General features: G+C 38.6%; 1 protein-coding gene across 3 annotated transcripts in view; it reads right to left on the bottom strand.

The window, feature by feature from the left end:
- Window positions 1-26,547, bottom strand: part of FREM1 (FRAS1 related extracellular matrix 1) — a 256,334-nt gene that overhangs the window by 4,312 nt on the left and 225,475 nt on the right. For all 3 annotated transcript variants that reach the window (XM_054657951.1, XM_009456318.4, XM_063787960.1), the window contains 8 exons: window positions 18,298-18,427; window positions 14,891-14,963; window positions 8,638-8,787; window positions 6,912-7,150; window positions 6,193-6,240; window positions 5,778-5,942; window positions 5,437-5,565; window positions 4,867-4,982 (listed from right to left, as the gene is read on the bottom strand). In XM_054657951.1, coding sequence (XP_054513926.1) covers window positions 4,867-4,982; window positions 5,437-5,565; window positions 5,778-5,942; window positions 6,193-6,240; window positions 6,912-7,150; window positions 8,638-8,787; window positions 14,891-14,963; window positions 18,298-18,427 — 1,050 coding nt within the window. The remainder of the gene's footprint in view (window positions 1-4,866; window positions 4,983-5,436; window positions 5,566-5,777; window positions 5,943-6,192; window positions 6,241-6,911; window positions 7,151-8,637; window positions 8,788-14,890; window positions 14,964-18,297; window positions 18,428-26,547) is intronic.

Raw genomic sequence — 26,547 nt, 5'->3', positions numbered from 1 at the left:
TGACCTCATTATTGACTCGCAGCTCCTGTCTGACAGTTACAGCAGGTATGATGAGGCATCTCCTCTCCTCCCCTCCCCATCACATCCAACACGCTCACTCTAAAGCGCTGTAGGCTTAGAACACACAATATGAAACTTGTGTTAAATATAAGCTGAGGGAGGGCTTGGGGACTGTTCCAGTCACTATGACATTTTGTACAGGGCAGGAGAGACCAGGATTCTACTTCCTGATAACCCCTTAATTCCCTGACTGAATTCCTTAATTCTCTTATTGAACTAATTTGCTTACTGAAATTCCCTAACTTTGCAGCCTCAACTTCAGCATCAGGATATAATGGGTTTTATTCAAGGATATTTAACATCTTCTCTAGCTTGAAGATTCCTGAAGCTATCTTTAAAACAAACTTGGTAAAATCCATTTTAGCTGCCCAAGTACAATTTCGGTTTTCTTTTTGACTCTCCAAAAAGCAAGAAGTTCCAAAAGAGTGAGATGGGAAGATAGCTCTGCTTCAAGATAGGTAAAATTTTAAGAGCATAGTTATTCACAAAAGAAACATTTAGGTATTCATATGTTTATTATTTTAGAAAAATATCACTCCTTTTATTTTATGCTCACATACATATAAAATGTGGTGGGTATTATCTGTATAGGTGTATATATGGATACAAAATTATAAATAGGTACACATACACAAATATTTGTAGTATAGAATTAGAAACAGAAGCTTTAATTTTTCTGGTTATAGAAATAAACATCTACTTCTCTGAAAATTTTTGATTAAGTATAGGTAGATTTCAGGGTAACTCTAAGGATAGGCCAGCAGGGGTTCCAGACACTCCTGCGGGAAAACAAAATGGCTTCATAGATAATGCTCTATAATAATATAATTACCAAATGTACAATGACTGCCTGAGGAAATGAGCAGATGAGATTACAACATGTAAATTCAAGAAGTGCATAATCTAGGAGTCTGGCTCCTTTGACTTAGAAAAAGAATAAAACACCACTGGGGAGGAAAGAAGACTAGAGATAAAGATTAAGTTGAGTTAGCAATCTTTAGGGACAAAGGATAAAGCAAAATTTGCTGTCCTTGTGGAAATATGGGTGTTGTGAATGACCCTCTGTAAAGGACTTTCAGAAATATTTGTTAAATGAATGTATCTATAAACTAGGAATTTGATCATACCTTAGGTTCGCCTTGAAAGGTTAGTTTGATTCAAATCCAGAGGAAACTTAGGATCCATAATTTAATAAAAATCTTATATGTGTTTGCAGTGAGAGAAAAACAATTATTAACACATAATTTTGAAAATCTACTTTGGGTAACCTCAAAACACAGTTAAAATAGACATACTTGTCAGTACACCTATGATGAGAAACCTGCTATACTTAGGGGACCTGTTTTAGAGAGTATAAGGATGAAAAACTAAATTCTATCTCTTTCATTTACTTCCTTGTATACCTGTGAGCAAGTGATTTCGCTTCCTTGAACCTCTTTTTAAAATAAATCCATAAACTGTAGATAAGAGAAGTGATGGAAGGATCAAATAAGCTAATGCATGTGAAACAATTTCATATACTGTAAATATAAAAGTAAGACATTATTCACAAGGAGGCATGTAGAACTACAGTCAGGCTAATATAAAAGGGTCATGGGTGAAGGTGCTTAAAACCAAGCTGCAGATGAAATCTTAGATTAAGTGCATGAGAAAGTATCTATGCTTTTAAATTAATTTAGGCCTTAAGTTTATTATTGTGATGATCGAATGGTACAGTATTCATAGATACGTGAAGAACTCATTGCTACTCACCAATAGAACCTAGTCACAATTATTAATAGACGGAACAATAAAATGAAAACAAAAGATGATGGGAGACTGATGTAGGTTTGTCAACATGAGGGCATCGACAATGTTATAAGTTGCTATTATTTCATAAAAAGTAGTTTTTGACAATAAAAAGCTAGACTATTATAATCTCAGAATAAAGAACAGTCCTTTAAAAAAACACACTTGGCAATGTGACACCACCATCTATGACTGAATGGAAAGATATTTCTCAATACTTACTGTCCTTATTTTTCTCATACATTAAGAACCAATGAAAGCTTCATTATAGACCAGTTACTTGCATTGGCCTTTAAGAACCATTGGAAGATGAACAAAAGATAGCTTCTAAACTTCAAGGTGGGAAGTTCTGTTCATCTACATTTTATCAACAAATCCCAGCAATCACCTAATCTTGATAACTTTGGCTGGAGTATAACTACTCTTTCCCTTAATTTTGTAAGCAGAGACACCATAGTATTCTCCCTTTTGTTGCATACTGCAATCTTCTTCTTGCTAATTTAGATAGCTTTTGATCAACATCAAAGCCCTTTCCTCAAGGAGAAAAAAAGACCAATACCACTACTTCTACTGGAGCTTTCAGTGCCTTATGACAAACTAAATGACATCTAGTTAAGATGTCATTTTAACAGCTTAACCATCTTAATGATGGAAGAATGTCTTATTTGTTCTTTAACATGTAGCACTAAGGAAATATATGTATTTAAAGCAATTATTATTTGTAAAAATTTTAATATTTTATCTTATTTGATACCACCAACTTATCAACAAAAAAAACCCTGAAAGCCACTCATTAACCTCTCTGGTGACTCTACTCACAGTTAAAACGTGAAATACACCAGTGAAGAAAAAGGTGGTTTCACTAGTTTTTGAACACACTTTTAAAATATTTTATTCGCTTTTTAAAAAATCTGGGTATAATTTACATATAATAAAATGAATAGATTTTTAAATATTCAATTTGATGAATTTTGCCAATTGTATATACATCTATTTAATAACCACTTACAATAAGACATTGAACACTTCTCTTACTTTAGAACGTTACCTCGTGCTATTTTCTAGTCATTCCACAATCTTACCAGAGATAACAATTTTTTATTTCTAACAACATAGATTATATTATCTTATTTATATAAATGCAATCATATAATAAGTATTCTTTTGTGTAGGGCTGCTTTCTCTCTACGTTCCATTTTTGATTTATCTACATTGTTGGAGGTTTCAGTATTTTATTCCATCACTTATAAAATAATTTATCAAAAATTTATTCTCTTGCTGATGGAGAAAATATCAAGTATTTCTAAACATCAATAACAAAAAACAAATGACCCAAATTAGTATTATTATGAATAAAGTTATTATACAATATTTTTATGAAGCTTTTTTAGTATATATTTTTATTTCTTTTAGTTAAATACCTAGGAGTAGAATATGTTAGGTCATAGGGTAGATGCATATAACTTTATAAGAAACTGTAAGACAGTTCTACAAAGTGATTGTACCATTTTACACTTCTACCAACAACACATGAGAATTCTATTTGCTCTGCATCTTTAGCAACATGTGGTATTGTCCACCATGGAATATTATGCAGCCATAAAAAAGAACAAGATTATGTCCTTTGCAGGGACATGGATGGAGCTGGGGGTCATTATCTGTAGCAAACTAATGCAGGAAGAGAAAACCAAATGCTGCATGTTCTCATAAGTGAGAGCTACATGATGAGAACACATGGACACATAGAGGGGAACAACGCACACTGGGGTCTACTGGAGTTTGGAAGGTGAGAGGAGGAAGAAGATCAGGAAAAATAACTAATGAGTAATAGGCTTAATACCTGGATGTTGAAATAATCTCTACAACAAACCCCGTGACATAGCATTTACCCAGGTAACAAGCCTGCACATTTACCCCTGAACTTAAAATAAAAGTTTAAAAATTAAAAACAAATTTGGATTGTCATATTTATACTTTTAACTATTCTAGTAGGTGTGAAGTGGTATTTCATTGTGGTTTTCATTTTCATTTACCTAATATCTAACGGTTTTGAGCAGCTTTTCATTTATTTATTGACCAACTGGACATCTACTCTTGCGAAGACTCCATATCATTTACTATTGTTTGAATCGTCATTTTGTCATTGATTTGTTGAAGTTGTTTTTATTTTCTGGGTTTAAGACCTTTATCAGGTTTATGGTTTGAGAACAGCTTTTCCTGAATGTGGTTTGCTCTTTCATTTTCTTAATGGAGTCTTTAGATGTGTATAACTCTTTAAATTTTATGAAGTACGAGATCAGATCAATAATAACCAGAGACTTCCCTAGTCTCAATTTCCAGCCACAGGGCATATTAGTCTAATTGTGTTGTTTAGATAATATCCAGATTGGCAAACAAAAAGGAGGGTCAGGGATAGGTACATATGCATTTTTAAAGTCCTTCTGGACTGCATACATTAGTTGTCATTCTCTGACCATAAGTTATCCTTTATTGAATGTTCTGTTACCCGGTGAGCCTTTGTCTTACTTGCCCAGCTTTATAATCATTGCTATATAATCACATTGCTAGAGGCCCGATGTTATAAGGCTTTTCATTACTATATACTTTCAATTAAATGGGCAGGAATTCTTATCACATAAAAAAAGAAACTGCAATGCTGCTGACTCAGAAAATCTCCTTCTGATTTCCTCACAAAGACTGAGATAGGAAAAGAAAATAAAAGAAAAAGAAACATGGCAATGGTGCAGCTTTAACAGAAAAGAGCTCAGTCAAATATTAGGTTGGTGCAAAAGTAATGGCAAAAACTGCAATTACTTTTGCACCAACCAAATATATTCTCAAGGCCCATCACAAATCCATTCTGAACTAGGGAACTCCCTCACGGCTCCTAAAACAAAGCCAGGCAGATATTAGGCACTCAATGCTTGTTGAATGAATGAAGCAGCTCTCCGCTTCCATGAGCAAATAGAGAAATAGAGAAAAGAAAACATCAATCAAATGTGCAATAGGGTGCCTTACTGTTCCCTGCAAGCTTGGGCAGCCGCATTCCAGGTGCCTTTCTGCTCTGTGATCAAGATGTGACAGTAGCCTGAGTGCTGGTGCCACCCGGCTGGACAGGATTTTTCTTCCACATCCTGAAAAACAGTTGTCTGTGTTCATATCATAATGGTCTTTACAATCTGGAGTCAGTTCAGCATAAGGAGTCCTACGAGTTCCCTAACTTCAGTCAAGTAGTTTCGTTACCACAAAGGGAGTCAGCCCTAATCCCAATTCTCCATCTTGAGAAATACAATGGTTTCTTACAGAAAACACTACCACAGTCAGCAAGGTTTCCATGTTACAACTTTGACATTCTGATAACTGAACAAAACAAGTAAACATCTTCTTAAATGGTATTGATTTAACTAACGTATTTTGTGATTTTTAAAAAGCCACTTTGGGCCATTTTTTCCTCTTGGCCTTCAAGTTGTTAACAATGGCAGGAAGATGTAGCATGGGTTGAGTCATGCACCAGATCGTTCCCCTTTATTAGCTTATCATAGAGCACATTGCGAATAAAGGTGCTTGGCTGCTCAGCCTGTCTCCTACCTTGGTTTGGGGACTCCAGGCTTTCCAGGCAATCCCATTGCACTGATACAGCTTCTGGATGCCTTCTTCAAAATGGAAGAGTCCCTTTAATTCCAGAGTGCAGTTCTTTGGAAATGAGGGCAACTGGTCCTTTGGGAAGGAAAGGCAATTTAGCAATTTAGAATTGACTTAAGGAAAGTTGCTCACACATTCACCTCCTTTGGGTCTTCATTTGTTGGGAAGCATTTGTGTTGGGTAAACTATCCCCCCAAACTTGGAGGCTATTTTGTGAATTAAGTGTGTTTCTGGCCCAGCAAACAACTTGTTATAAGGTGAGTAAGAAGGAACAAAGATTTTCGTACCTGTCTGGGGAAGTGTGAGTCAGTTGTGGATTCCACCTTATCTGCTTGAGGCAGTTCTGCCACTTTGATTGTCTTTTGTGGCTGACTAATGATGGATACTTTGGCCTTCCTTTTGTGAGTTGGGAAGCTGTCATCCTCTAGTTTCAAGGAAACTATCCCATGATACTTGAGGAAACCAACAATCAACAACAATAAGGAAAAAACAAACATCAAGATAGCAAACAAAAAAATGAGCAATTCAAAAATTCAGTCAAAGCAAAAAGATGAGGATTTGTTTCTCTGAACACCCAAGCCTCTAATTTCAAAACAATTTTTTGAGAGAAATGTATAAATATAAAAAATATAAAATAATAGCTTCATTAAATACTTGCATCCATAAATATAAGAAATTTAGCAATTCTGTGACTACACTTACATTATAGATGATGTCTGTTCCATTTCTATAAACAGAGGATGGACGAACCTGAAATTGACAGAGAACAAAATATGAACAGAATTGGATTGACTAATAACTAGCAATAGGGTAAAACCACCAAGTAAGATCTTGCTAATGTCTGAACAATTACAAAACATATGTATCTTAAGATTTCCCACGCCCAAATCATTGGAATTTCAAAAATCACTAGGCCTAATCAGAATTTATGATTGTTGTGTGGATTCACACATACACAGTTCCAGTCAGGGAAAAAATACATCTTTATTTTTTGGCATATCTATAGTACACAGGTCCAAGAACACACACACACGCACGTGTGCACATATGAGAGTATGCAATGGTTAGAATGCTGTGTTAATAAGGTCAAAGCCATGGCTTCCACACCCAATCGCATCATTTCATCTCACTCTATTTCAGGGTCATGGATCATTCCCTATTTGTCTCGGTCACAAAAGGAATCAAAGAAGAAATCATATGGATGAATCAGCATATCTATCACCTCACTACAATTAAAGAAGCAAGGCAGCCTCAAGATCTTTGTATACAGAAGGCACTGCATAACTGTTCGAGGAACCATAGCCCCCACTCACTATGAGAATCAAAACAGCTTCTTCAGTGTTTCAGAATACTTATTAATATCTTCTGATCCTTTTAATATGTATTTTGCACATCATTTCCCAGAAGGTCCCCATCCTTACTGTTTTGCCATTCCCACGGGTCCTAAGCTTCCTTTGAGAAAGATCTGTAGAATCAAAGCCCCGCAGGGTGTCTCCCCTGGTGACTGCTAGCTGCATGGAAGATGGAAGAGGTCTTCTTTCCAGATGAAAGGAACCAGAAGTGGTGGATGAGGAAGACCCTGGGGGCAGCAGATGCCAAATGCCCTTCTCCCATGTGCTGTGCTTGCTTTGGTTGGAGGAATATGAAGGATGGCATTGTCCTGGAGGCATGCAAGATGGCAGGCGGTCAGTTCATTTTACACAAACAGATAAGGTATCACATTGACACAGCTCCTGGAGCAGCTTGTCATTAAACCTAGATGGATGGTTTTCCCACCAGATGTTGCCTTTTTGCCATTTGCCAGAAACTCCTTTACTCTTCATCAGTTTACATCCAGGAAAGCTGTGCCCGTCTGCACATCTATTGAGTGATTATAAAGTCATGAAATCAATTTCATAAACCCCAAATGAAAATCACTGTTATGATTTTATTATCATATCATATACTGGGGGGAAAGTCTCACTTCTCTTATTATAGTATTCCCCAATATAAAAGTTTATTCACTGATCAAGCATTATTCCACAAGCACTTTAAAGTAATCATTTCCTAGAGGTAGAAACTGGAATTGTTTAAAGATGTCATAGAATGAAGTAGTATTTATAAAACTTTTCTCTTAGTTGCTATAGAACAAATACCCAGTAAATCTTAATAGAGCGGCTCCTATTGGAAACCTCACCAATTAGTATTTCTGGGAAGGCATAAAAAATTTGAGGGCAAAACCCTTGCCTGGGTATTTTATATTTCACATATAAGGTGTGTATATCATGTATTTTGTGTACTTCATGTGACCAGAAAATTCTACTGGAAAAGAAATAAATTTGGTGAGGAAAGGTAGTGGGGAGAGATGTTGCGGAAACAAGGATATTATAAAGAAAAGAGGGGAGGTCCCATTTTTTTACAGAGTAGGAAAGAGAAGAGAAGATAATAGATTCCAGGCAAGAAAAAAATATGGACCATAGGGCATGACAGGTATAAAAATGGGAGTGTAAGATTGAGTATGGTACGAACACTTGTCAAATGCTAAAAAGACAAGTAACTAAAAGGCATTTGGCGGAAAAAAATCAGAGCACCGAAGAGTCTGGCTGGTCTTTATTTTATTTAGTTCACAGGTTGTTCTTTAGCATAGACAATCCAGGACCTGTTTGGCGCTGCCATCCAAAGTCATTCATTAATATTCTCCAGCTGCTCCCAAATTCCCAAGCCAGCTGCATCTTTCACATCTATTTTTCTCCAATTCCTTCCTCTCTTAGAATTTTCCTGGTCACACTACAGTGGGGGCTCAGATTTTAGGCATTAAGAGTGCTCTTTAACAGAGAAAGATAATTACAGCTCTACAGACTCTGGGGAAAATAATTGTCGATAGATTCTCACCAACACTGTTTCCCCCTCGGTGAGAACAACAAACGGGTAGGAAAAAAACAACTACGGCACTGACTTGTTGCTTTTCTCAAGTGATCGTTCTTAGCAGGAGGAAAACCACATGAAGCAGAAACCAGAATAAAGGGCCTACATCACGACTGAGGGTGCTTTCTTGACAAGAAATTAAGCATTTTGATTTGAAGGTGTTATCAAGCACGTTGGCTGTTGAAGGCAAGAGCTACAGCGCCAGGACCGCTCCTGATTTCAAGATGAGGATCAAAAGAATACCTCCTTTTGAGTCCAAAATTTTCACTGCAGCTTTTGTCTTTGTGCCAAGAACTGCATTCACAGGGGAGTTCAGAATTACTTCAAAGACCTCATCATCTTCCTCTAATCCGTCATAGGTAATTGCTATATTCCACATCTTAGTTGACATTCCTACAAGAAGTAAACATTTTAATTACTCTTTAATTGCTATTTCAATCACCTAGGTGTCAGAGAAATATATTAATTAACATGTCTACAGCTAGACTGCAGTAGCCCGAGTGAGCTATTGTACTGCTACCAACTCACTGAAGTCCTGCTGTTCTCCCAAATAATAAGAAAAGACCACATTTGTTCCTGGACAATGATGATTCCGTTTAAATGCAAACACTGTAACAAAAAAGTAAGCTGCAGTATGCAAGGGATTAAAAAAAATGGTTATTAGATGAGATCCAAGACTTAATTATTTTCCCAACCTGTCCCTTCTCTTCTGAAGAATAAACAAGTATTGCAATCTCAAAATCTTAATAGTTTAAAAAATCTTAAGCTGTTGATGCAGACAGAAGTGATTATTGGATGGTACTTCATGCTATTCATGGAACCCTTGAAATGATTGATTTCTTAATCATTTCTAAAGACAGCTGCCTGCATCAGCTTCCCCACTTCCTGAGATCTTTCTAGCCCACAAATGCTTTTTCTGATGATATAATACTCAGTAGTTTGATATCCTCCTAGAGAGAATTTATGGGCTGGGGGTTCTAGAAATAAAGCCAATTTTTTCCCTCTTTCTGGCTGCCTCTATTCATGAAGTTACAATCAAGCTTGGTTCACAGTAACTTTGTGAACTTAATATTATACAAAACAGTTTTGACATTACAAACATATCCCAGCCATCCTGTCAACACCAAGACTGGAAACAAAGCAACCCCAGATACACAAAATATTAAGACTGCAAGAAGAAACTTCTGAGATGATCTCATCCTGACCAGTTTCTGTGATGTGGATCATAGGATATCCCCTGAGTTTACTTAGAAGAACAAGTGGTGGAAGGAGGTAAAGAGAATACTTTTAAGTGGAGAAAGAAGGCTCAACTTTAAGAGGAATAAACACAGTAAACTTACGATTTAACTTTTCTTAGCTGAGTTGGAAAAGCTTACTCTGCCATTTGCTCATTGGCTATTTGAGTGCTTTTACTCCTTTAAGCCCCTCTATATAATACAGTTAAACTTTTTAAAAAGTCTTCTCTTAAAAATATAACTCTTGGCCGGGTGCAGTGGTAAACAACTGTAATCCCAGCACTTTGGGAGGCCAAGGCGGGCAGATCACTTGAGCTCAGGAGTTTGAGACCAACCTGGCCAACAGAGCAAAACCCCGTCTCTACAATAAAACAAAAATAAACACAAAAATTAGGTGGGTGTGGTGGCACGTGCCTGTGATCTCAACCACTCAGGAGGCTGAGGTGGGAGGATGGCTTGAGCCCAGAAGGTCAAGGCTGCAGTGAGCCCAGGATGTGTCACTGCACTCCAGCCTGGGCAACAGAGTGAGACCTTGTCCCCATCTCCAAAAAGCGACTCTTTTATCTTGCAGATTGCCTTCTACAGACTTATACCTCTCAACTGTCCATCTATATGGTGGCCTCTTTCTTGAAGGTATGCCTCACATAGATCTCATGATCTAATCAGTCTCTTCCATCCTCAACAGAAGTCAATGGAAAGGTGAAGCTATCCACTTCTTCTACTTTTGGCTGGCTGCACTTAGAGGGGAAAAAATTAGGTGTACTTGGAATAAATGTATTTTATTAAAAAACAGGCTGACAGCTAATTTGTTAAGCTTCCAGTACTGAGTTTTTAAATCAATTACGTTCACAGTCTTTGCAAAAGCAGAAGTTGAAGCATCTAGTATGTATAATAATACCATACAATTCCCATCTCATGGATGGATAAATCAATACATCAAAATATATATTTTGTACTTATGATATGCTTATTTTTGCATTAGACGCTATGGAGAATACCAGAGGTGTAACATAAGCCAAGCCCTGATCTAAGGGAGCTTAAAATCTTTTGGAGGAGACAGAAGCAAAACCAGAAAAGTCAAATAATTATTGAAAGCTATGTATGTTTACCTACTAAAAGATACAGAATAGATTGTAGAGCCTATATAAATGTGGGCTTTAGAAGTGAAAGGATTAGGAGGGAGGAAACAGGAAAACAACGTAAGTAAAGACAGGAAGATAGCAAAGTAGAGGTCTTGACTCGGGAAGGGTGAGTGAATTAGCTGGCTGGAATAGAGAGGTTACATGGGTGGACAGGAGGCCATAAGGCTGCAAAGATTATTTGTAGCCAGACTGCAGAGAGCCCTGGGCACCTGGCCAGATTCAGACTTTACAACATAGGCAACAGGGAAGGGTCTTGAACAAAGAAGTCACACACTGAAAGTGGATTAGCAAAATGAACCTGAGAGTGTTATGTGAGAAAGTCTGGAGATCCAGGCAGATAGACAGATAGGCTAGAAGTTTGGAGACCACATAGACAGCTGCTGTAATACAACTGGCATGAAAAGATAAGAGGTGGTCAATGAAGAAAGCATATGAATAATATGATTATTAGTACTTGGAGAACTGTTTTGACCCTCAAAGACCATCAAGTTAAGCATCATGTAAATAAAATCCAATACAAAAAATATTTCCAACTCCCAACCGACTCTCTTATTTTAAGGTTAATATTTTAAAATTATAGTACCCCCCAAACAAACAAACAAACAAACAAAAAACAAAAAACTTAAGGTTTTTGTTGGACCTTATGGAGTAGAACCAGATGGTTAGGGGTTGGAGAAAATATCTTTTGAGTTTCATTTAAGTGCTTCTGATTTGTTTGTGTGCATTCCAACTTGGTTTCTATGCCTTCCAGGTGTGCACAGAGGACTAACTCTTTAGGTTAATGAGATTGGAAGTAAAAACTTTATCATTTTTTCCCTTCCTCTTTCACTTTCAAGGTGCAAAGTATTTGTTAAGTCCCTGAGATATACAAGCATTTTCAGAAGGCTTGGACTAGCTCCCTGTTCCCACAAAACAAAAGGTGCTGAAGAGAAAACAGAGGTGTCATTTTATGCAGACATATTCCACTTTACAGAGTAGGTGAGTTCCTGGATGTTTTCCTGCAAAGCAGATTTCTCTATTGAAAGACATTTTCTCAATATTTTTTAGTAAATGCCACATTAGAGATCTGTTCCCTTGGAAAACATTTTGACTCTAAGGAATGATGAAGTATCAATTAAGAATGCTGCAAGCCTTTCAATAATGCATATTTTAAAGGAAAACAATCATTTTCTTAGGAGTATTTTTATATCCACTCAAGACTAGTCACAATAGCTGAATGCAAAGTAGTTAGGGTTTGCTTTTGTTTGTTTGGTAGTTTTTTGGTTTGGTAGCATAGTTGCAACTTCAAGGCAAACTTCCTTCCAGCTCCCACGTAAGAGTTCTCAAACCTTACGGCATCCCACTGTCTTCGGTTTTTCACTCTGTTTCTTCACCCAATCATGGAAGCTGCCATTTTAAAAGAAACAAATTGATTTCCCTTGGTAAAAGGGGTGGATATGGGGATGGGGACACCAGACCCAGAAGAGGCAAGGATTAACAAGATAGGAGTAAATATTTACTGGACCTGTGGACATGGAGAACTTCAAAATTCTCTAAAGCAAGATTTCAGTTTGTAAAACTGCTTCTGGGTTAATAAATTCTAAAACAATGAACAGCCAATTGTTTTTTTCTTAATTTATAAGATATGCTTATATTATTTCTTAAATTGTCTAAATAATATCTAAAATCATAAGATTATTTACAGCCCCCAGAAGTCATTAGTATCTACTCAAAACAGCATGTGAGCTCTTCTAGACAAATGGGTATTTATCTTATCCAGTGGAATCTCCAAGAGACAGATTTCAGAGTCTCTAGTAGTGTGACATGTTCTAGTTCCTATCAGTCCAAACAGAGCACCTGATGGGCTCCTGAAACCTACTAGCAGCCAAAATTACTCCTGATCTTGTAGCAAACAGACCTCAAATTATGAAGATGACGTATGGCAAAGACTCAAGAAATGGAAAAGTTGGAAGTGCCTTAACATGAAGTAGGAAGGGACACAGTGCACATCATCTCACCCTTTCATTGTAGGGATTGTTGGGTTGGCCGCAAGAGCCTGTACCAGTGTGGGAGTAAACAGCACATAAATAACAGGAATCTTTCCCATATATAACAGGATTTCTTCCCACAAAAGGAGGTCAGCCGGAAGAACCAGCTTATCTGAGTTAGAATGTTAACTATCACAGGAAGGAGGCCAAAAACAAAATACAGATTTTTGCATGTCGAAGTGAAGGTTCACTGTTATAGGCTGAATGGCGTTTCTAAAAAATTCACGTCCTCACTCCCAGTACCTCTGAATGTGACCTTATTTGGAACTAGGGTAATTACAGGTGTAATTAGTTAATGTGAGGTCATACTGGAATAAGGTGGGCTCCTCATCCATTATGACTGGTATTGTATAAAAAGGGGGACTTGGCTGGGCACAGTGACTCATGCCTGTAATCCCAGCACTTTGGGAGGCTGAGGCAGGCAGATCACAAAGTCAGGAGTTTGAGACCAGTCTGGCCAATATGGTGAAACCCCGACTCTACTAAAAATACAAAAAAATTAGCCAGGTGTGGTGGTGTGCACCTGTAGTCCCAGCTACTTGGGAGGCCAAGGCAGGATAATTGCTTGAACCCAGGAGGCGGAGGTTGCAGTGAGCTGAGATTGCACCACTGCACTCCAGCCTGAGTGACGCAGCGTGACTCCATCTCAAAAAAGAAAAAAGGGGCAGGGACTTTATAACACAGACATGCACACAAGGAGAACACTACGTGAAGATGAAAGCAGAGATGCAGGTGAGGCAGCAGACACTAAGAATGCCAACGTTTGCCACCCAGCCACCGGAAGCATGGAAGAGAGGCATGGAATCGATTCAGAAGTAATCCTTCATGCTGACAGCTTGATCTTGGACCTCTAGCCTCCAGAACTGAGACACTCGATGTCGCTGTTTCAAGCTACCCAGTGTTTGATGCTGTGTTATGACAGCCTTAAGAAACTAACACAGTCCTCAAGCGTCATGCTACTTGCAGTGAACTGCAGAGAGCCATTTCTTTTCTGTGTTTGACATTAAGATAGGCAATTTTGAGGTGGTGCTGGTACTTAGGCCATTTTCTTTTGCCTTTGCTCAACTCTTTATGAGTTAGTGGCAGATGATGTCAATAGTTCACACTTAGAGGAGTGTTCTCAGTGTGCAGAACATCTCCTGGGCAGGAAAGCACAAAGCCACAGTCCTGTCTGCTTCTCCAGGCCCATTGTATTTGCCACTCCCAAGCCCCCACATTTGATTCAGATCCATCTCAAACCCCAGGGAAACAGAGAGTGGCATGCAGTGAGTGAGGCAGAGCTACCTGTCCCATCCACAGAAGCCAGGGAAAGATGGCCGGGCTCCAGCCTCAGCTTTAGGCACAGCTCCCCAAAGGTGTGTTGGTGCTTTTGTGTTAGTCCTTCATCCTGGAGTTTTCTTCTTCATCTAAATGCTAAAATACTGCCTCCCCTGGGAAGTCTTCCAAGATTTCTCTTAGCCCGAACAACAGCTCATCTTTTGGGTCCCAGTGCACTATCAGTGAGTGTTAATTCTTGTCTGTGTTTCTCACACAATGGAACACACTTGAGAGCAAGTACCAGCCTTTTTTATTTCCACTTGCACCTAGCAAAATTTTTCCACAAATTTAAAACAAAGTAAGTGCTACTTAACTAAATAATAATTTCCCCTGGAATCTCCTAATATCAACCTATTCCATGAGGGATCATTTAGAAATGCCCTTTAGGAATCCATATAAACATAACATTCTGAAAATTTTCATAAAATATCTGAGGCAATTAAACTATAACAGCTTCGTGTTAGAACTTCAAATAATTTCTAAGTGACTGTATTTTTTTCTGGATTGTCTTGGATGTTTGCTTTGATATCTCATATTTATTATAATCTTTCTTCTCATTTGAAATCAAAATTCACTTGTTATTAAAAAAAAATAAGGGCAAAACCTCAAATCCAAACACCTCTCTTTTAGAGTGGGGTGGTATGGCTCCCTGAGGAGTTTCTAGTTGGCTAAAGTTGTGTAATATTCTATCTTCTCTACAATCTCCAGACATGCCTACAAAAAAAAAAAAACAAAAAACAAAACACATAAAACAAACTGCAGACACAAAATGTACCTGGGTCAAACTGAATCAGTTTAGATGGAATCACGGTGAAATCTTTTCCAACTGCAGCTGACACTTGGTTGACCTTAGGAGGGAAAAAAAAATCTTTTTAAAATAAAAATAAATATTCTACAATAGAGAAACAGCTATTCTCCCTCATACTGGACTAAACTCATGCTCTTAAATCTGTTTTTAATATTAAGTAGGGTTTTTAAAAAAATTATATAAGCCATTTGGGATCCAGGCAACATGCATTTTCCTTAAAGTTGACTTTTTCCTAGGCTAATATCAATGGAAAGGAAAGCTTTTGTTTTGTTTGGTTTTTCCTTTATAAATGATTTAGTTATTGAAGAAAGGAACATGAATTTTAAACTATATTTTTGTCTTTGTTGCAAGCACAATTTTATCACCTTCCTTCTATCCCAATTTGGTTTTAAAATAGTCCCTCAAAAGAAAAGGAGGGAGAAAATTGATGAGGAGAAGAAAAAGCAGGTACCCCCAACAACCCGTGTGATGATCTGTCAGCTAGCTTGGAGGTATCCTGCAAGCTCCAGGGCACTGAAAGCCTTTAGACTAGATTAACTCAAACACATCTGGTTCATTTTCCTGTCTGGATGAAGCCATTACTCTTCACAAACATGAAAGGAGAGTTTTGTGGAACTGGCAGACCTGGTGAACAACCAGACAAAGGAGATCCACACCCAAAACCAAGGACTTTCAAGGACCCCGTCAGGTAGGTGTTTTAAAACAACAACAACAAAAATGCCCTAGTCTAAGGAGACTATTGATACACCCCTGCTTCTCAGCTCCAGCCCCAAGGCTAAAAACCAAAGAGGCGATTTTAGCGCTCTGAAGTCATGGCCTTGAATTCCACACAAAGGGTGCCCAAACACATGTTAAGAAGTGTCCTTGAGCCGGCACGGTGGCTCACGCCTGTAATCCCAGCACTCTGGGAGGCAGAGGTGGGTGGATCACTTGAGGTCAGGAGTTCAAGACCAACCTGGCCAACATGGTGAAACCCCGTCTCTACCAAAAACAAAAAAATTGGCCAGGCATGGTGGCGGCCGCCTGTAATCCCACCTCCTGGGGAGGCTGAGGCAGGAGAATAGCTTGAACTTGGGAGGTGGAGGTTGCAGTGAGCCGAGATGGTGCCATTGCACTCCAGCCCGGGTGACAGAGTGAGATTCCATCTCAAAAAACAAAAAAAGTGTCTTTGGCTGATTTGAAAAATAAGTCATCAAATGAGAACCGTGCGCAAGCATTTCTGTTACTTGTGTGTATTTTTTAGATGTTTAAGATGGTCAGGAACGTGGGATAATATATTTCTGTACCTTCTGACAAAAGAATGAAGTGCATAATGAAAAGCTGAAAAATTCCTACTTCTATGGCCTCAGACAATATGTCCATTTCAAATCAAAGGCCCCCTCATATATTAATTGGTTAGCAGTGGAAACATTTTGCTGGAAAAGGGGATTACCTTCCTAAGCTTCCATTTGCTCTTTGTCTACAATGCCAAGGCTCCTCTGGAACCACCTTTCATTGTGAAAAGGCAGCCCATTGTACACCTGTATCCACCATATGCTGGAAGTTGCATTTCCCTGCATGGTTCTTGCATGTCCAATTACCTAGTATTTACTACCACTGAGTTTACAGAATCCTATGTGGGAAAAGGAATGGTCTGAGGCAAGGTGGTTGGAGAAATCAGTCAGGTGAAGGTGCACAATTCAAACCAGGGCAATCCACACAGGGTGAAAGCACCACCTCTTTCCCTGCTCCCAGTCAAGCAGCCAAGCTCTAGTGTAAGGCTGCAGGTTGTGCTCAGGGTAGAGTTATCCTGAAAGACTCTGGGACTGTGCTTGATGAAGGCCTGCACACTCAGCTGGCAGGTTTGTTGTGCACTTTCAGCATAAATAAGCATAAGGTTCCATGTAACACCATGCCTCTTCTTTCTACCTGGCAAGGTGAATGGTGGCATGGCCCAAAACTCCAGCCTGGAGCATATGGTGCTTTCTATGGAGGACTGGAGGATTATTAGAAAACCATCCAGGCAGATTCTTCCTTATTCCATAAGCAATCTTCTGGAAAACTATAAGGCATGCCAAGTTTTCTCCTGTCTTAATAAGAAAAAAGTAACCAACAGATCTAGGAAAAAGGACCTGTGTCCACTGGAAAGATAAATACTGAGCCTGGATATGGTCAAATTTATGTTCCCAGGCTTCTGAGAGTGATTTGAGTTCATTATTAAATTGAGACTTAATAGAAATGGTCTTTTCCCCAGAAGCTAATACCAGTGTCTTTTTCATCAGATGGCGGGGGGATGGGGTGGGGGGGGGAGTCTTTACAGCTCATTCTCCATCATTAGTGTGTACAAGTGTTTCATGCTCTCATTCTCTTGAAGCGCTCTTGTTATAACGACTCCTAAAAAAAATTCTTCAATTCTAGAAGCCATAGGTTGTGCTTCATGGGTCACATCAATGAAAAGAAATAGCAAGTTGACTGATCTAGAAGTGGTTAACTGAAAATTCTTCATATTTCAGGGTGCCTGTATTAGCATATGCTCTCCTAATTTTGTATGGCTTGGACAACTCTTAAGATAGATGGGTTTAAGCTGCCTATTTGCCTCATCAACTGAGCCCATGGGAAGTGACTGAGGTGCATACTAAGAGAAAGCCTCTTGGGACTGAAATTTGCTCTGGGTACCCCACAGAATGCCTTGCATACAACATCTCTTTCTAAAGCAGAGTTCAGCCCAAGTTCACAAAGTTGAATATAGCTCCCTATGAAATAAAACCTCAAAGTCTAAAGAGTTTATAGAAACAAATAACAGCTTTCAAAATTAAAAACGGATTTTAAAAATTAATATCTCAGCCAGGCAAGGTGGCTCACGCTTGTAATCCCAGCACTTTCGAAGGCCAAGGTGGATGGATTGCCTGAGGTGAGGAGTTCGAGACCACCCTGGCCAACATGGTGAAACCCCGTCTCCACTAAAAATACAAAAATTAGCGGGGCCTGGTGGCAGGTGCCTGTAATCCTAGCTACTCGGGAGCCCGAGGCAGGAGAATCACTTGAATCTGGGAGGTGGAGGTTGCTGTGAGCCGAGATTGTGCCATTGCACTCCAGCCTGGGTGACAAGAGCGAGACTTTGTCTCAAAATAACCATAATAATAATAATAATAATAATATCTCTTGTGCTAGCTTCAGCAACACGTACACTAAAAAATCATATCTCAGAGTTTATGAACCTAGATGATGGATGGAGGGCCAAGGAGGTTTTGTGCTTAGAATCCTCAGAATAGTGGGATCTCCCTGCAATTTGAAATTTCCTTGGTCACTCTGAATTTTTCTAAAAAAAATATAATGAAAGACACCAAAGAGCAACATAAGTTTTCGCTTGACAATTTACATTTCAGAGTCGTTACCTTTATACCCACAAAGGCCGAGTCCATGGAATATCCCCTTCTGATAATTTCCAAGGGCAACACACCCACATTCTCACAGACTTCATATTCGGTCTGTGACCATTCAATATGAGACCACTTCAGTTCCAAACTGTGTGTGAAAGGAAAAGAGAAATCATGAGAATGCATAGTATATGCCTATAGGGATTCTCCGCTGAGCGGACTGAGTGGAAAAACGTGGTTGATCAACCTACACCAGTGATGGAAATTCCTTAAGACTTATTTGACACATTTTAGTTCACAAAGAATGTCTACTAACATTATCTCAATTGATCCTTACAACAACCCTGTAAGGTAGACAGAGCAAGGATTAGATTCTAATCCTAAGAATCCAAGGTTAAAAGGCTGCTGAATGTCCCACAGATATTTACAACTAGAAGGGGACTCAATCTTGAATGTTTCGAAGGGAAAGGAATCAGCAGTTGTTAAGTTCAAGGAGACATTCCTTTTTGGAAAAGACACTGATAGGAAGTCTTCTATCTTATCATTTAGATAAGGATAATTGGTACAACAAGAACAATTCCAGACAGAGATATTCTCTGAACTTGGGTTCAGTTTAATAACAAAATATTTTTGAGGATGTGCTTGGGAATTAAAATGTACACGTGTTTCATAAGTGTTATTTGTTTCTCTTTCTGTGCATGAAAAAAGGACTCTACTGGTATGAGGCTTGGATGCAACTATATAACTAAATAAACCTGATAAATAGAGGACAGTCTTTCTTTCTACAATATATTTAGTGAGTCCAACATTTGGTGGAAATTGTCTTCTTTAATCTTCGTCTAGAGAGGAACTTTTTTTTCAAAAACAAACAAACAAACAAGCTTCAGAGAGGTTAAGTAACTAACTTAAAGGCAAAAAGTCATGACGAAGCTAATAGCAGAGATGAAATTCAAGCATAAATCTAATGCCAAATCTTCCATCCATCCTCTACCATTTCTCTCCCCAACTGAAGTTCTTTGCGACTCTTTTGTGAGCTCAAGCAGAGCAATACGGTTTTATCTTTACCCAGAAACATTTTCCTTTTTGAGGTCTTGCCTTTTTTTTGCCATCTGTAACCTTACTATAGAGCAGGATAAAAGACACAAGCAACCTTCACTACGATTGTTAACTGCACCTCCATTGTTTTTTATTCAGTTGCCTTTTATTCTAGATTTACAAAATCCTTAGTAGTTGCCTTACTTGTACTTCCCAAACCTCTAGTCAGATTTAGACTCTTTCCTCTTTACTTTTAAGTTTATTTATTATAATTTCTTTCTTTTTTTGTGGAACTAGAAATTCTGGGTGCTACCACATGGAACATGTGTTCACATATTTCACACACTCTCCAGGCTTTCCTGGGGCCATTCATATTAGGGAGGAAGTTTGTCTTCAAATAACCACTGTATCCACACGGATCATGTGTCAAAATCACGTTCTATGGATTAAGCTCACGAGCCAGATAAACTCAACAGTGTAGGTTCATAGCTGAGCATCATGGGCTAGGGGGCAAGGGTAGTGTGAGAGCATGGAATTATTACAGGGGCTCATGAATCTATATAAACATACATGTTTATTCAATCAGATTTAAAATTTATTGTTTGAGTTTATTGCTACTTCATATTAATAGAATTTTAAAGAAGAAAAGAGGATCCTTGTATTAAAAAAATATTGGGAACTTCATGGGTCTCTGATGCAACTGAATTTAAATCTCGCATGAAACAGATCAAGAAACAGAAATAAATGACTACGGTAATCCCTCTTTTTCACAATTTGCTTTCTGAAGGTTTCAGTTACTTGTGGTCAACCGTGATCTGAAAATATTAAGTGAAAAATCCCAGAAACAAATAATTCATAAGTTTTAAACATCATGCTGTTCTGAGTAGTGTGATGAAATCTCACATCATCCCCTGCTGTTCCACTTGGGGCAAGAATCATCCCTTTGTCCAGCACATCCACACAGTAGATGCTACCTGCCCATTAGTCACTCTGTAGCTGGCTTGGTTATCAGATTGACTGCCACAGTGTCACAGTGCTTGTGTTCAAGTCACTCTAATTTTACATAATCATGGCCCCAAAGTGCAAGAGTAGTGATGCTGGCATCCCATGATAGTTGTTCTATTTTATTAGTTATTAATCTCTTACTGTGCCTAGCTTGTACATTAAACTTTATCCTAGCAACGTATGTGCAGTACAGGAAAAAGCATAGTGTACATAGGGTTCAATACTATTTGCACTTCAGACATCCGCTGGAGGTCTTAGAACATATCTCCCACAGATAGGAGGGATTAGTGTGTGCCTAAAGAATTACAAGATAACAAACAACAAGGATATCATAAATGCCAATAGAAATATGTTGCAAAGAATCCCAAAAGGATCCAGTTGAATGAGAAAGAAAAAAAAAGTCAGCAAGATGGATTAGGGGAAAAGTGAGAAAGATGAAATGGGAAGGAAAGGAGGACAGTGGGAAAGAATGAAACAAATACATTTGCATGGATTTCAGCCATCAGTAGGGTTCAAATGAGTTTCAATATCCAATTCTTCTGAGAATTCATCCATTGCTAATGCTAACCATGACAAGTAAAAATCCATCAATGTCATTCTGTAGATCCTGGTGACCTCAAGGCGAAAAGCTAAATGCAATTTGATTTCTGATCTAAATTCAGAAGGGAACCATTCAGAGGGCTGTTCAGCTTCAAGGTATAAAGGGTCTTACTGTTTGGGAATGTGCATGCATTTCCCTGATGCACCATTTGAATGCTGCATAATGTTTATAGGTCAAGGTGGTCATTACACAATGCTCTATTTTATTTTCTTAAAATTATTCGCTACAAATAATAAACAGCTATTGAAAAGCCGTGAAATTTAAGCCAGGCTATCTATTTTTGAGAAAAATATCTAAATAGCAAAGGACCTGCATACCCACAGAATATGTACAATATATGTTTTGAATGTGATTTTTTTTCTTTTTTTTTGCTTTTTGCAGTACTATATTTGAGAAGATCTTTCTACGGTGAGACTGTGATTGTACTGGATTTTCTTCCAGGTACACAAACACCTGGAAGAAAAATAAGAGATGTAGTCAATCACTTGGGAATTTTCCCTGCAAGAAGCCACACAACTATATGCCTGGCATCATGTAAATGTCCAGATCCAGGAGCCCATGAGAGAAACTGGTAAAGTTCTAGATGTGTAGGTGTCATGTAGATAAAGGTTGGTTCATATCTTCCAATTTTAACAGTGCTTCCAGTTTCCTGTCACCATTGAGTGACGCTCATTTTACTGTCAGAACTGTATGCCATGGACACATTTTATGTGTAACCCATGTGGCAATCGCTTCAAGTCATTTAGCAGGAAGGGAAAACTCCCTAAGCCTCTGAGTCAGGCTTTCCCAACCATTTTGGACCAGACAATTCTTTGTTGCGGAAGGCTGTCCTGTGTGGGAATGATGTTCAGCAGCATCCCTGTCCTCCTCGCATTAGATGTAGTAGCACCACTTCCCTCCAGTCACGACAACCAAAACTGTTTCGGGACCTTGACAAATGCTCCTTGGGAGAAAAGTCACCCCCACTTGAGAACTTCTTCCATATGCGGTTTTAATGTGTTCATCACAATAGAAAAAGCTGGTTCACCGGGAGACAGAGGTTGCAGTGAGCCGAGATCATGCCACTGCACTCCAGCCTGGGCGGCAGAGCAAGACTCCGTCTCAAAAAAAAGAAAGCAAAAGCTGGTTCAATGTGAAGATAAATTCGGATCCCTGAAAACCACTGTTGTAAGTGGAAGACATGGCATGGAGCAGTGGAAATAAAATTGGATTTGAACTTGTGAGGCTTCAGGTCCCTCTGTCACTCACCAGCTCTAAGCAATCAGGTAAAGGAAATGTTGTTTAAACACCCAATTTAAAATCACAATGTCTTTCCCAAACACAGCACTTCTGATCCCCCTTCTCCTGGTCAAGTTTTTCATTTTTCCAGAGCATGTACCACGTACAGCAAGCATACTATCACATTGATTTAGATCCTATGTATGCTCCAAGGAAGCACAGGTCTTTGGTTCATTGTGATAACCCAGGTGTCTTGTAGAGCATCTAAAACATGGTGAGTGCTCATTAAATGTTTGTTAACTGAATGAATGAATCTTGTTTATCCCACTGTCTCCTGAGCTAAGTTGACCATTGATATGGTTTGGCTGTATCCCCACATGTTGAATTGTAGCTCATCTTGAATTGTAGCTCCCATAATTCCCACATGTTGTGGGAGGGACCTGGTGGGAGATAACTGAATCATGGGGGTGGTTTCCACCATACTGTTCTTGTGGTAGTGAATAAGTCTCACGAGATCTGATGACTTTACGAGGGGTTTCCCTTTTCACTTGGCTCTCATTCTCTCTTGCCTGCCACCATGTAAGACTTGCCTTTTGCCTTCTGCCATGCTTGTGAGTCCTCCCCAACTATTTGGAACTATGAGTTCATTAAACCTCTTTTTCTTTATAAATTACCCAGTCTCAGGTATGTCTTTATTAGCAGTGTGAAAACAGACTAATACAACCATCGAGAATATTTTTCTCCCCAACCTTACTAACATCATCTTTCACACAATTGGAAAAAAATGCTAAGCTCGATGATCCTCACATGTTTTCTCTAGCCCTGACTTATTCTGGATTCTTTAACTATTGTTAGGCTTTATTAGCATAGAGAGAAACATGGCATTGATAAATGAGCATTCTAACATAATTCATAATTTCTTAAAACATATGTATGCTATTTTCTAAGGCATGCGTGTAATTCTTAACATTTGGCATTTTCTGGAGATGGTATTCGTTGCCACAACTGGGAAGAGGAAGGTGCTGGCCTTCAGCTGAGAGGCCTGGGGTGCTGCTGAATGTTCTGCAGTGCCCAGGAGACTCCCCTGTGACACCAAATGGTCTGTTTCAAAATGCCTATAGTGCCAATGTTGAGACCCCCTGTCCTGGAGTAATAAATATGTTCTTTCTGATATTTTATTTTCTAGCTATTTGATTCATTTATGACGAAACAAGAAGCTGAAAGAAATACCTGGAGTTAAATCATCAGTTTAGGAATTGGGGCATTAATCCAGGTTAACAAGAGTCTGTGAAAAAGATATTTAGCCTGTCTATGCCTCAGTTTCCTTGCTTCCTATAATAACGTAATTATTACAAAGTGCAATAATGATAAGTCTGTACTTCAAAGGGGTTAAGTGAACCTTCATGAATTCTCATTAAGTATTTTGAGCTTCTCAGCAAAAGGTTTACAGAAGCTGAAATTGTGATTAAATTACTATCCTTATAACTATATCTTCATTTATAATCAAGTAGCATGTGACAAGAATTCCTGAAAATGTTAAAAAATATTTTTCAAGTATCCAATCTAAGACTTATCAATTCATAGATGATGCTATTAAACTCCACAATCAAATGCTATGAACACCTGTGTTTTCATTTTTCTCTTTTTCTCTTGATAATGGGGAAACAGTGTTTAGCCAAGAGGCAGCATAGTGAGTACCCAAAACAAGTGCTTTAGAATCAAGCACACCTTGTAACCACTGATTAGTGTGTGATTTAGTGTGTGATTACGGTCAGTTACTCAGTCTCTCTGGGCCTCGGTTTTCATTATCTTAAAAATGAGGAGAATTACACTCATGTAAAATGATTAAAATTAAAATTAGTTAGTATGTATAAAGCACCTGTACACAGTGGGTGCCTAATAAGTGCTATTTTCCTTCCTTTCCTCTGTGCTTTCCTAAGATCTAGTCTGAAGACAAAAACCTGAACTCCTGGCTTGCAGGTAATGTGCAGGTATTAGCTAGCCAAACACCTTCCCCTATCAGGTGTTTCATAAAAGCTGCTAAACATTGCAAAGTTTGCCTGATGGAAATTCCTTTTATTCTTCTGTCCCTTCTCTTGTAAAGCCAAAAATGGACAACAGAACAGTTAGAATGTGAGTTGCCAGAGGGAGTTGAAGAATCAGAGTTCAGAACCGGAGAAACAGTCACTGAGTTATCAAGGACTTCTGCATTCAACATTGCTTTTGAAGTTCACTTTTCTCCAGTGGGCACAAGAAAGAGGTCCACGTGGAAGCTGTATTAGGAAAACAACTTTGGTCAGAAGTTGGCCACATTCTGTGGTCCACAAAAGTGCTTTTCATGAATGATGTGGGTCCTGTGTAACTTAGTTTGGGGCTTCTGCGGATCATCTTGGAGATTCAACTTGGACTAGAAAACAGGCACAAGCTTGTCAGGGGGTGCAGCCAAGGGGTGAGGCAATAAGATGAGCACTCACTTAGGTCTGGAGGTCAGGGTTCACTCTCCAGTGACTTCAGGATAATTACTTAAAAGCCTTGAGCTTTATTTCCTTATCCTCAGAGGATTGTGTTTTGCAGATAAAATTAGACAACTCATGCAAACACTTAGCACAGTGCCTGAAATGTAGGCACTTAGCTAAATCTAAATCTTTACACAAATTTCCATGGATATCAGCATTATAAAATAATTTCTATTTACAATAAAGTGACTCCCAGATGTATTCCATGAAAAATTGGTTCCCTGAGCTATTCTGCCTGTGTGTGGGGTGGCAGGTAGAGAGAGGTGATTCTATAGCCCAGTTGGGTTGAGGTTTGCTGCCTAGGCTTCATTTCTGAGAGCTTCCCAATCCACACGCACATCTCGATGATTCTAGGATGTGATGCAGTTAAACAAGCATGCAAGCTAGCTAGCTGGCAATAACTTGATGAATCTCACGAAACAAGCATTTCCTAACACTTTTTAGAGTGGAGCATCTATTCATCCTTCAGGACAGAAATCCTGCAATAGCCAAAACTGACCAACAGTCAAGATTCTGAATTTTCCACTGAACATGGGTCCTTCCCGTGCTCTAAAACAGGTCCATTTCTGTTCCACATGGCACCCCGCAGTCCCTTGAGCTTTATCACAGAGGTTTCACCCCTTCAAATATGGGGAATACGAATCTATTAATCCTGTCTAAGCCAAAGAACAACACAAAGTTCCACAGCATTTAGCTCATTGATTAATATGCATATTGACTGTTCACTTTGTGATTCATCCCAGGATCAATTTCTAATTAGAGGCAGGCTTTCTAATCCACCAAATGTTTCCGGGATACTTCTTCAGTCAACTATTGTACCTACATGAATTAACTACAACAGTAATCACCACCACAAGTTGCATTTGTTAAGGAGTTTAAATACACAAGATGCTTTCATATACGTTACACATTTCTTTTGTTTTTCTAAACAAATTGTAGTATCGCTCCCATTTTACAGAAGAGATAACTAAGGCTTGAACAGTTACTAGATGAAGGGCAGAGCCAAAGCTCAAACCTTGTCCTCTAGCTCCAAGTTCGGTGGTTTATTATCTATAGTATAAATTCTAGTGTGTTAGATACGAAGTGCACACTAATATAGAGATCTATAATGTACATGTTAAAAAATCCCACTGAACTTTAAGGTCCTATATGAGTAAGTATTCCTTCTTTCTTGCTTGGGTGGCCAATGTCTGAAGAGAAAGAAGAAGACAAGCCTGGTGTTCCATTCCCTTCAGGCCAGATTAGCACAGTCCTTAAAATGGGCAAGAAGTTCTTCAGTGTGCTGAGAAAAATCATGCACTCTAAAGCTGCATTTCCACTTAGAAAAGTCACTTTCTAGCTCTGTCCTCAGTTTTCTCATCTGTAAATTTCAGATTATGATGGTACCTGACTCATAGGTGGTTCTGATGATTAAATGAATAGCAATGAAATAGAGGAAACACCAATTATATTGCAAATGGCTGTAATTTATATTGTACCTGTAACTACATTCTGCCTGGCTGTCTTGGGAAGATGAACCACTATTCATAACCTTGCTTTTTACTGGAAAATTGTGCGCCTAGTTCCAATAACATCTGCTTACAAATGGGGTTGAGGACAACTATACCGTTCAAAAATGATGATGGTAAATGCTGAGTAACTTTACCCCCCCCCATCCCTTATAAAGAAAATAGCCTAATATATGTCAGAACCAAATAAAACTTCTCTCCATATTACCACTTGGTAGGCATATGCCACAGCATTTTGTTCAGTCATGAACAAATGAACAAATTACGTCAAGTTGAACTAGAAACGTCTCCAGCACAACACATGAAAGTTAATATCCAACAAAAGCAGGAGGATATTTAAATGGCCTCATTTAAGGTTATAATTAAATTAAGCAAATTTTGCTGT

This window comes from Pan troglodytes, chromosome 11 (genome assembly GCF_028858775.2).
Source record: "Pan troglodytes isolate AG18354 chromosome 11, NHGRI_mPanTro3-v2.0_pri, whole genome shotgun sequence".
Classification (NCBI taxonomy): Eukaryota; Metazoa; Chordata; class Mammalia; order Primates; family Hominidae; genus Pan; species Pan troglodytes.
The sequence above is the reverse complement of the archived record's forward strand: the minus strand, read 5'-3'. Positions and strand labels throughout refer to the sequence as shown.